General features: G+C 45.6%; 1 protein-coding gene across 1 annotated transcript; it reads left to right on the top strand.

The window, feature by feature from the left end:
• Nucleotides 1-1,352: 1,352 nt before the first annotated feature.
• LOC124701488 (serine/threonine-protein kinase EDR1-like) lies at nucleotides 1,353-10,972 on the top strand. The gene is made up of 13 exons (XM_047233556.1): nucleotides 1,353-1,861; nucleotides 3,307-3,729; nucleotides 5,247-5,350; nucleotides 5,485-6,707; nucleotides 6,947-6,987; nucleotides 8,350-8,418; nucleotides 8,531-8,631; nucleotides 9,006-9,084; nucleotides 9,161-9,259; nucleotides 9,355-9,423; nucleotides 9,530-9,579; nucleotides 10,177-10,353; nucleotides 10,586-10,972. Exons 1-13 carry the CDS (start codon nucleotides 1,445-1,447, stop codon nucleotides 10,722-10,724), a joined length of 2,991 nt encoding a protein of 996 aa, XP_047089512.1. The 5' UTR covers nucleotides 1,353-1,444; the 3' UTR covers nucleotides 10,725-10,972.
• Nucleotides 10,973-12,323: the final 1,351 nt, after the last annotated feature.

Consider the following 12,323-nt stretch of genomic DNA (forward strand, 5'->3'; position numbering starts at 1 on the left):
TAGAGCATCTTCACCACCCCGTCCTGCCGGGTTCTTCTGTTGACATCGATCTCCTCAATAGGCCGGTTCAGATTGTAAACAAATTTAGCTCGATCAGATTATTCAAATTAAACCATGCAAGTGGTTCAAATAAAAACGTGCAAAGACCCACAATCTGGCCATTTAACTGTTAACAAAGTTACAAATCCATCAAAGTGTTGCCACACCCGAAAAGGCCCATAGTCCGGGCCACCGACACACCCAATCCAAGTTCGGCGATCACATTGCATCCATGGAGAGATGAAATGAGAATGTCAAGTGGGTGCCGGTGTCATTGATGAACAAGAGCAGTGCCCTGCGCATGGTCGGCGAGTTGGAGTAGGTCTGGTTAGGGTCTAGCTCGATGCCTCCCGTGATACGGTGATAGTAGGCCGGCGAGGATAGCGGGCTGCTCGACCAAGAACCCATGGTTGTGCTCCCTTGGGTAGCCCCGACTGCTCCATGGCATTGGCTTCCAAGAAACTTCACCTCTATCGTCGTCGCTTCCATCTCCATGTTTTGGTCTTAGTCAAGCGCCTTCATTTTCTGCAGGTTGCAATCCGTCTCCTATCGTGCATGTGTCTAATATGCTGGCTTCACCATCATGTGGTTCTTGCATGGCTTCCTAAACTTGACGTTCTGAGGCGGCTGCTTCGGAGGCATCTCGGGGAAGGCGAAGGTGTGTGACAGCGGTGGATAACGAAGTGGGTTGGGCGGGAGAATTAGAGGAAAATGGTGGACAAGAGCGTGGATTCAGAGGTAAGTAGAATTGACGATTCCGTGTGTGACACCCACGGAGCAAATCATGTGTGGCCATGCTTGCCGACGCCCGAGGCTGATCCCTATGGGCCGGGTCCGACGCGGGGTTGCTGGACGGAGTTTTTGCGGCGCGCCCATCCTTTCGGGGTACAAGCCTATTTCCGGCTGGACGCACCGGTAAACGTGTTGAGAACATTTGGGATTTGCCAGTGTAGAAGTCTTATTCGTGTTTTACGCGAACGATCAATGACCTTGGATTTCGCCGGAGGCCGCCATGATTAAGCGACCACGAAACATGCCGGGGGCCCAACACGGCGCCGGCGCATTGTACTTGGCCGTCTCCACCGCGGCACTGCCCCACGCGACGCCGTGAGACATGATTAAGCGACCACGTCTCATCCCGCGTGAACTTCACTCGCACATCATCGTCCTGCTAACCCCAGTGGCTTTCCTTCGGTAAATAACCCCCAACCCCCAGCCTCCATTCTCAACGCCGCACAGCCCCGCGTTTTTGCGGTCTCGGGAAACACTTGTCCGCCCCATTTCCGCTTTCCCCGCTTCCTCCTCGACACGGAGACTTTCTTCACCGATCATCAGCACGGCAGAAGATAAAAATCCCGGGGAGCCGAGCCCTAGCCGGGGCAGAATCTAGGGTTCAGCCGCGGAGATGAAGAACCTCTTCAAGAGCAAGATCAAGTGGCAGCACCGCTCCAACGACCCCGCCGCTTCCTCTTCATCCTCTTCGCAGCAGCCGCCGTCCACCTCGCCGGCGACCTCCCCGTCGGGCACGGCGCCGTCGCTCTCCACCTCGGCGGCCTCCGCCCCGTCCCCTACCGCCGCCGCCGCGGCGACGACTCCGACGGCGGCGGCTGGGGGCGGGGACGACTACATGTACTCGGAGGAGGAGTTCCAGATGCAGCTCGCCATGGCGCTCTCCGCCTCCAACAGCGACCTCCTGGGGGACCGGGACGGGGACCAGATCAGGGACGCCAAGCTCATGAGCCTCGCCGCCGGGGACCACCGCTTCCGCGCCGCCGGACGGGACGACGCCCACACCGCCGAGTCGCTCTCACGGCGATACTGGGTGAGCCCCTCTACGCGCAATTCGACCCGGATTATATTATGCTCAACTGCTGCACAGTTCCAACTGTATTATTAGGTTTCAGTTGCTGACGCCGGTTTTCAGAACCGACGCACCCAACCTAGAGCAATGCCCCGTTGGTGCTGCTAGCTCGTTCATCTGCGCAATTTGCTTGCCATTTCTATCCATACCACTGCTGAGTTCCCCTATCAATAGCTGAATAACTAGCCTGTCCATACCGGTATTGCATTCAAATTGGGAATTCATATCGAGCGCGCCTCAGAGTTTTTTGTCTCCTGGCGCGAAGACTTGCCGGCCGTCAGATCTTTGAAGCGATGGCGGGATGGCAGCTGCCGTGATTGACGCGTGGCAACTTCGGGCTGGATCACGCTGTTGCGTGGCGCGCAATATTAGGGTCCTTCAAATTTGGTCGATACGGTAGTGCTTGCGTGTGTCTGGACTGCTTGCAAGCTTTACTAACTACTATTATTAGGTTTTAGTTCCTGACGCCAGTTTTCAGAACAGACTACTAAGTACTATTATTAGGTCCAGTTTCATTGGTACTGCTAGCTAGTTCATCTTCGCCATTTATTACCATTTCTGTCCATGCTACTGCTGAATCTATCTAAATAACTATGGAATTTGAGTCGCTCGTATGTTCCCGCGTGTGCGCGACGGAATGACGGCCGGTCGATTTTTGCAGCGACGGTAGGATGGCAACTCTGATTTTTTTCCCCTTGCCGCGTGGCGAGCTGCAATTAGTCCGTTCCTTAAGTTGCTGCGTGCGATTAGGGTCCAATAAGTAACCTATTCATATCAGTCGTTTCGGACGACCTATTTGTATCACTATCGCATTTAACTTAGGTCAATCGTTTTGGATATTAGTGGTTGTGTGTGGCTGGATTGCTTGCAAGCGTCACTTTGGTCCACAGTGGATAATCACGTCCGAATACAGAGGTGCTACCAGTTAGCAGCTGCATGTATCTGCATAAGTAGAAAGCTTTACGAATTCAATGGGAATGATCCAGGCTAGAGGTGGTTCTGGTACGAACAACCGGCTTGCTCGGTCATATCAACCTTTTTTTTTCCGCACATGTTATGTGATGCGTTGCCATTAGGATATGTACTGAGCAAGATGCTATTTTCTGCTAATTCCTATTTATAGAGAGAAGGCTGTTATTGGTGCTTTTCCTCACCACAATTCAGCTGAAATACTCAGCCTTCATCAAGCATGTGCTATCCATTTATATTTGTAACATATTTGCTGATAACTGTATCTAGCTAATTTTTACTACATATTGTGTCTATGCCATTGATATACTTAGTGATATGTGCTATTCACTAATGTTTCCTAGATGTACTGCCTTGTTTTTTCCTCCTTGATTTGTCAGTTAAGCTCAAATTCTCTTGTCATCATTTTTATGACCGTGCTCCATTCTGACTTCCAGGACTACAATTTTCTCGATTATCATGAGAAAGTTATTGATGGTTTCTACGACATATTTGGTCCCTCTATGGAATCCTCTAGGCAGGGGAAAATGCCATCACTAGAAGATCTTCAAACAGGCATAGGGGACCTGGGCTTTGAAGTCATTGTAATCAACCGTACCATTGATGGTGCCTTGCAAGAGATGGAGCAAGTGGCGCAGTGCATCTTGCTGGACTTTCCTGTTGCAAATATTGCACTCCTAGTGCAAAGAATAGCTGATCTTGTCACGGATAATCTGGGTGGACCTGTGAAAGATGCAAATGCCATGCTTGCAAGGTGGTTGGAGACGAGTACTCAGCTGAGAACCTCACTACATACTAGCTTGCTGCCGATTGGCTGCATAAACATAGGGCTGTCTCGCCACCGTGCCCTTCTTTTCAAGGTCAGCCTCCCCCCCTCCATGTCGACGTGCGTGTGTAGTGCACCTGCACCTGCTGTCTCCTCAGAAAAGTAGAATATCTTTTGCCCAGTCTTTGTTGTACCTCGCAGACCTTTTGAAAGGGCTGTTTTATCAATCTTTAACTTAGAGATAGGAAAGCTTCTAGTCCATGGCTTGGATTGGTATATTAAGACCATACCGTTAGTCACCCTAATCTGAACAGTAGAACGTAATGTCAAATGGACGCATCACCAACAAAGTGAACTTTGAATCTACAGTACATTTTTTTAATGGAATTTAATTTGAAGAATATAATCGCTCCATCTCCATCTATTTATCATTGTGAAATTTGAACTGGGCACCCAATAAATTGTGTAGACCCCAGATGGTGTTTGCATCTAGCATTACACTGCGTAAAACCAACACTGGCCTCACTTGGATAGAGGTGCCTCTGTGCCTGGGCCCAATATGTGGCTGTGGCAACATAGTAGGCAGGAGAAGAAACATCAAAGCGATTATGTGATAACTGCTAGGGCTACGGTTTGGATAAGTTTAACAATTGGTTATTACGAGTATGGGGTCTATAAAACATCGGTATAAATCTATTCCCCAGGATGATCTAAAAAAACTGTTCCACGTCTAATAAGGACAGCTTGCTTTAAAAAAGTAGTTAGGGTTTTCGTATCTAGGAAAGAATCACTCTCTTACTTAAAAATACTCCCTTCATTGTTTGAGTAATACTACATGCCATTTGTTCACCTACCTTACATCTTGTGAAAATAAAAACAATTTTGTACACTGACACCAACACTAGCCTCACATGGATAGAGGTGCCTCCATGCCTGGACCCAACATGTGGCTGTGGCAGCATAGTGGGTAGGAGAGGAAACGTCAAAGAGATTATGTGATAAACACTAGGACTAATGTTTGGATAAGTTTGACGATTGGTTATTACTAGTGTGGATTCTGTATTACATCAGTATAAGTCTGTTTCCCAGGATGATCTAAACAAATTCTTCTGCGTCTAATAAGGACGTCTTGCTTTGAAAAATTAGTTAGCATTTTCATCATCTATAGAAGGGAAGGATCACCCTCTTACTTAAAATACCCCATTAGCTGTTTGAATAATCACTACATGCCATTCACTCACCTACCTTATATCTTATGAAAAACATCTATCTGCCTTGTTACGGTATGTCAGTACTGATAGATGTTATCATGTTCTTTGGAAGCATATCAAATTACTAATGGACTTTGCCATTTGAGTAGTTTATGATGTGCTTTCACATGTTTCTACACGATCCTATCAGACAGTAGCGAGATGTGTTAAATATTGTATTCATTACTAATTAATTGATTTTCTTACTTCTGTATAAAAATGAACTGACAGCAATCGGACAATGCTCAAGAGTCAAGAGTAAATGCAAAAAAACCCAAATATATTGAACATAGCACTAGATCTGTTCATTTGCACTAACATACCTAGATCATTCTTATAGCTCATGTACTTCTTTGTGCAGATTCTTGCTGATAGCGTTGGCATTCCGTGCAAACTTGTCAAAGGGAGTAATTATACTGGTGATGAGGATGATGCTGTTAACATAATAAAGGTGGACAAAGAAAGGTATTGACAAGATTAAGCATTGTAATTTATTCACGACATAGCAATTTCTCAAGGAATGAAGGAAACACAATCCAAGTTCATTGTTCATCTGCTTCATCATGTTTGCTAAGTATATTTTGTGTTGCAAATTGCAGGGAGTTTTTGGTAGATCTGATGGCTGCTCCCGGTACTCTTATTCCAGCAGATGTCTTAAGTTGGAAGGGCAATTCGTTAAATCCTAACCGTAAACTTGGCCAGAATCAAATGGCTGGGCCATCAAGTACCATTGGTTCTGATCTGGTTGCTAATGCATTGCCACTTGAACATAAAGGTGATCAACTGCCTTTGTTTGACAACGGTGATTGGATATCAGCCAGTCAATCTGGATATGAGAAAGAAGTAGCCAGAGCACCTTCACAAATCTCTTCTAGTGGCATGCCATCTGTTGCTGCTGCAAGTGTTTTTGATGATTCTTGGACATTAGTTTCCCGTGGGCAATCAGACGAGCCGTCAACTTCTGCTGGTACATCGTCGCAGCAGACAATTGAATATCCTGGGGCTGGGAATACAAAAAATCCAGGTCACCAAAATTCTGAGTCTGAAAACCTATTTGCTGAGCTTAATCCTTTTGGGCGTATTGATGCAAAGAAAGCTTCAGTACCTTTCAAAGGGCCAGATAATAGAAACAACGAGTTACAAAGGCGTAGAGAGAATGTGGTCCCTAGCACTGGAAAACCACAACAAAGATTGGTTATGAAAAATTGGTCTCCTTACAATGATGTCTCTAACAACAAGCAGTACAACTATGTTCAGGACTCATTTGCACGTAGAAATATTGGTGATAATGTCGTATCATCATCAGAGATGCCACGTTTGGCTGCAAATAATACTGATCTTAATATTGGAGCGCGTAATGATGCATCACATCCGATATCAGCTCATAATAATCACAGTTTTATGGCCGGTTCTACTGTCATGAAGATGCCTTCTGTAGCTGAGAGTGGGAAGGCTGCTGAAAAGGTGATGCGTGGTGATTTAAATAAAGGTCCTACAGATTCTAGTCTGGAAAATCAACCACCATTTGAAAGACACAAATGGGGTAATCCTGCAGAACAAAGGGTTCCAACCAACTCAGTTCAGAATCAAGCTAAAGAACGTGAGGCGAACTACGATGGAAAACAAGACCATAAAAACTTGCTTCCTGATCCAAAGAAGTCCCCACTCGACAGATTCATGGACATATCAGTCCCATCAAGAAATCTGGAATCTGTTTCACCATCCTCTGCCAGATCACACAGGCTTGATTGTGTGTTTGATGACGTTTCTGAATGTGAAATTCCTTGGGAAGATCTTGTGATTGGTGAAAGGATTGGCTTAGGTATTTTTTCGTAACCAAGTTTTGATGATTTCCTTACTTGCCCTTTGCTCTGATAAGTTTAACTGACACTCTTAGTTCTAGGGAGAAATATTTATACTTGTCATGCACTATGTCAAATTGTTAGTGTGGCTCAATTTTGTACTTCCAGTTTGTGCGCTATTAGGAGCCATTTGTTTCAAACTTGCATCTTTGTAGTCCACGAGAAAATAATTGAGTGAATGTGTTCCTCCTTTCAATAGGTTCATATGGGGAGGTGTACCGTGCTGATTGGAATGGAACAGTAAGCAGTTATTTCCCTTCATTTGTATCTTGATATTTTTCACTTGTTACACGATGTCGCATGCATGAGATGATCAACATGATAAGAAACCAAATCATTAAACCTGAGAATGGTTTTGTCTAAACCGGGTGGGATGGGTCAGTTATTCCTTGTGGGTCTGTTTGATTTGGGTGTAAATAGTCCGCGTCGACAACAGTTTGGTTTGGTGCGGTTTATTTTACAGAACAGTTGGTTTTGGTTTGGTTCAGGCCTGAACAGGTTTGGTTTCACACAGTTAAAACCATGGGTCTCACCCGGTTGGGCAGATCAGTTCCCAGCCACAGCTTCCAATCTCTGTCGCCGCAGTGGCCTCCGCTCGCGCCTCGTCTCCCCGGCCTGCCGCCGCCGATCGCGCCTCGCATCCCAGGCTGGCCTGCCGCCGCGCCGCTGACCCGAATCCGTTCTCCACCTCCCAGCTTTCTTCTCCCCCCGCCCTGACCAGGACCTCCAGCAACGCCCAGACTCCCAGCACCGGAGATGGAGGTCACCCTCCGCGAGTTCACTGAGGCCGACGCCGAGGCGCTCCTCTCGTGGGCGTCCGACATGCGCGTCGTCCTCTTCCAGCGCCACGAAGTCTACGCGCGCGTGGACGAGGCCCGCCGCTACATCCGGGAGACCGGGACCACGTCCTGCCGCACCCATGGTACCGCGCCATCTGCGTCGGCGGCGCGGTTGTGGGCTCCATCTCCGTCAAGCCCGACCGCGCCGAGGAGATAGGCGGGCGACGCTCGTCGAGGGCGTCCTTGGGATACCGCGTCGAGCACGGCTGCTGCGGCATCGCGACGCGCGCAGTCCGGGCGGCGGCGGAAGCGGCTTTCGCGGAGTGGCCGTGGCTGGTGCGGCTGGAGGCCGTGCTGCTGGAGGGCGACAATGAGCTGCGCGAGGCCGGCGACGAGCTGCCGGAGGCCGGCCACAGGCTGCTGTTTGCAGTCAAGCGTGCGCTGACTTCTTCTTTGCGAGCTAGTGCAGCTGACGTGCAATGTATTATTTGGTGGAATATTGAACGAAAGAGCGCTCCGAACGAAACTGTTGTATGCAATCCACTTCAGAAAACGGTTTTCAAACAGTTTCAGCCCACAGTCTTGCCTTTGGGTTCTGTTTAGTTCGGGTGGAAATATGAATCAGATTTGGTTTTAGTTGGGCTATGGGAGTTACGAACGGGTTTAGTTGTGGTTTGGTTGCCACGTTTGATCGCGTGGGTACAGTTGAGATATGGGGCAAATCCCCAACCATTCTCAGGTTTACAAATCATGGGCCATCTTCACTTTTTTTTCTATCTTTAATTGGTTATGTGATCACTGCGAAGTTTCTACTTATTTGCAGGAGGTAGCTGTAAAGAAATTTTTGGATCAAGATTTCTATGGCGATGCTTTGGATGAATTCCGAAGTGAAGTAGGTGAAAGTATATGTTTTTTTTTTCTAAGAGCTGTACTTACCACTTAGTTTACACTTCATCTGTCATATGGTTCATTCTCTTTATAATTGCATATATTTTCTGTACAAGGTGCGGATTATGCGTCGGCTGCGTCATCCAAATATCGTTCTCTTTATGGGTGCTGTCACACGCCCTCCAAACTTATCTATTGTATCTGAGTATCTTCCAAGGTATACCGGTTTTGTATCTATCTCTTTTATGGCATCGCTTGGTATATCTTGTGGGTTTCTTTACTCAAGTTAATTACAACCTAGAAGTATCCTGGTCTAGTATCATGGAATAAATTGTAACAAGCAGACCTATATGCGAGAAGTTCCTTTTACTACTCAACTTTAAAATAGGACATGATACTGAAGGTGCTACATGCTATTTAAGTACTTATGTCCATTGATATCACATAAAATTGATGAACAGAAGTATTTTGGTTAACTGGAGGTGGCACATAGCTAGTGTCATACTTATGTTCAGTCTTAAGCAAGTCTAATATATTACTGGTTCAAGTTTGATGGTCCACCCTTGATTTGATTGTGATTTCCTTGTTTAGGGGAAGCTTATATAAGATCCTTCACCGTCCTGGCTGCCAAATTGATGAGAAGAGGAGGATTAAGATGGCCATTGACGTGGTATGGGCAAATCTTCATATTTCTTTGGCATTTTTTTTATTTGCCGTTGCTTATGCAGACGTTTTCTTCTTATAAGGCCAAAGGCATGAATTGCCTCCACACTAGTGTACCGACAATTGTTCACCGGGATCTTAAATCACCAAACTTGCTGGTCGACAATAATTGGACTGTAAAGGTGTGTTCTTTCGTATTTTAACAATTAAAATTTGATCGCATCATATTTGTATTAATGTGTGTGGTCTGTTGTCTCACCAATGATATGAAGCACAGGTTTGTGATTTTGGGCTTTCACGCTTGAAGCACAGCACATTTTTATCATCCAAATCAACTGCTGGAACTGTAAGTACCTAGCTCCTGTAGTCTGTACTATTAAGGGACTTTTCTTTATTCCTTAGTCACCATTAATACTTGTTCTATTTTGTATTAATTTTTTGTATTCCACCAGCCGGAGTGGATGGCACCCGAGGTCTTGCGTAATGAGCAATCAAATGAAAAGTGAGTGGTTGTTTATGTCTCCCATTTTAACTGTTTGCATAATGTCCTTACAAGTCGCATTTACTTGTTCATTCTGCATTGTTCCGTATGAAGCAGTGATCTTCTATTTGAGTTGTCGTGTTCCTTTCCAGTTTTCATTTAATTCTGTGCAAGGATGGTAACCCCTGCTTTATATATTGAGATCATAAACAAAGTGGCATCAGAAAAGCTTACAATGGAAAACGAAGACAGCTGACAAGCTTTCCTGACGCTTAGTGTTTAAAGAGAAGTAGAGTAGACATCACACATAGGCACCAATCCTTTCCCACTGACGTGAAAAAAGTACTGGGTAACAGATGTAGCACCTTTTTTATTGGTATAACAACTATGTGAGTATGTGTCTATCCTTCAGAGACATGTTTCCAGTTTTCATGCTTGAAGTTTTGACTCCTAGTTTGGATGGGATATAAACCCTTTTATTAAGGACCTTTGTAATTCTTTATAGGAGTGGAACCTTCCCAAACCCTTCAGCAGCCTGTTTTATTCATCATTGTGTACTTGTTCTTTATTGGTGTGACATTTGAATTAACCTCACTGTACTATTACCTGAAAATGCAGGTGCGATGTTTACAGCTTTGGCGTCATCTTGTGGGAACTAGCAACACTTAGAATGCCATGGAGTGGGATGAACCCGATGCAGGTCGTGGGAGCGGTTGGCTTCCAGGACCGAAGGCTTGACATTCCAAAGGAAATCGACCCTCTAGTTGCAAGGATTATATGGGAGTGCTGGCAGAAGTAAGTTCTTTCTAAGTTCCCAAATATTAGTACTACCTCCGTCCATAAATAAATGTCTTAGATTTGTCTAAATTTGGATGTTGTGTATAGATACATCTATTTATGGACAGAGGGAGTACTATGTTTTACATTGAGTCTTAAAAAGTAGTCCCAATTATTGCTCTCATTAACTTACTGACTCAATAATGGTGATGGGAGATGCGAGCTAACATCTGGTTTTGTTAATCTCTAGGGATCCGAATCTGCGCCCTTCATTCGCACAGCTAACAACTGCTCTGAAGACCGTCCAAAGGCTTGTAGCCCCCTCTCACCCAGAGACGCAGAGCCCCCCTGTGTCCCAAGAGATCTGGGTGAACTCCTCTACCCCATGACAGGAGGCATTCAGAACTTTCAGTTTCGTAGAACTGTTGCTTGTTGTGGCCCCCAAATGTGGGCGTGTTGTGTAGATAGATTGAGCGCCCCAGATGTGGTAGACATATCATGATGCGCTGCCGCGACAAAGCTCCCGTGGCAGCCACAGAGTATTTACAGAGTCGTTCTAAAAAAAAGAGTATTTACAGAGTCGCCCATGAAGCAACGGTCGGCAGAACAGATCCAGTCTGTCTTTTCCCGTTGTGCATCACAACTGTGCCTGTGGGTACCCTTTGGTAAGCAGTGAGAGCTCATGGTGTCGAACTAAGATGCGTCCCATGTGATGTTATCTGACTGACTGTGCTTACAAGTGGATTGATTAAATTAGCAGTACTAGTACCCGAAAATGGTGAATGGAACCTGGGTGCGCGCGCACCCATTTACGAAAAGTTCAAAAAAATACTATTTAAAAGTTTCCAAAAAATGTGAAATAAATTTTTGCATGTAGATATTATGTTGATACTTACTCGTGTGTGTTTTCACAGAAAAATACCATTGTGTGTGACCTACACTAAAATGACAAAATGCAAATTCCTATTCCTGTGAATAGTACAAATTCATGTTCACTATTCTCATTTGTACATTTTGTCATTTTTATGCAGGCCACACACAATGGTATTTTTTCGTGAAAACTCACATGAGTAAGTATCAACATAATATGTACATGCAAAATTTTACTTCACATTTTTTTGAAACTTTTAAATAGCATTTTTTTGAAATTTTCGTAAATGGGTGCGCGAGCACCCATGTTCCATTCGTCCGGGTTCGTACTAGTACCTCTCCATAAAAGGATGTCATATACGGAGTAGTTACATCCAAATTTAGAAAATCTAAGATATCCTTGATGTGAAGTGTATCTGACAAGCAGCGCCCACTAGCGGTAGCGGAGCCACCGGACGCAGTTTAAGGGACTGGAATGCTGCACGAAATTCTTTTTTTTATATTAAAAATCGTAGACGAAACTGTAGCCAACCAATAACAGGGGACACCGTCAAGCATGTCGGTCCAAGCCGATCGATACAACCGTTGTGCTATGCATGATAAGCACCACCTGACGTGGCCACGCATGCATGTTCCTAAATGCAGGCAGTTCCTGGAGCAAAATCGTCTTGGCCGCTTCTACTTTGTGTGATCCATCATAAGTTGCGGTTGCGGACTAGTGTTTGGTTTACTCATGGCACCATACAGCGCACTTAACATGGCGTGCTCCGTGCTCCAATCGAATTCTTTTCCTCCCGTGGTCTCTCCTCTCAGCCGCCATCCTAACCCTAGCCGCCTCCAGTTCATCCTCCTTCATAGATTGGTTCCCCCTCCTCCGGTCGGCTTCGCCGGCGTCAGGAGGAGTGGTGAACCCGATCTATGCGTGGAGTTTTGAATAAAAGTATTGTTTTCATTAGATTATGTTAGGATTTTGGTAGCCGCCTTCTTGTTGGTTTCCCCTCAATGGAGATGGCATCGTATGCAATAAGTGATCTTCGGACTTTCGTTCGGCGACGAGATCTTCTTCCCGGCGTCAATGGTGGTGTTGAACAATCACAATTTTCTAGGTATGTGTTGTG

Source organism: Lolium rigidum, chromosome 3, assembly GCF_022539505.1.
Source record: "Lolium rigidum isolate FL_2022 chromosome 3, APGP_CSIRO_Lrig_0.1, whole genome shotgun sequence".
Lineage (NCBI taxonomy): Eukaryota > Viridiplantae > Streptophyta > Magnoliopsida > Poales > Poaceae > Lolium > Lolium rigidum.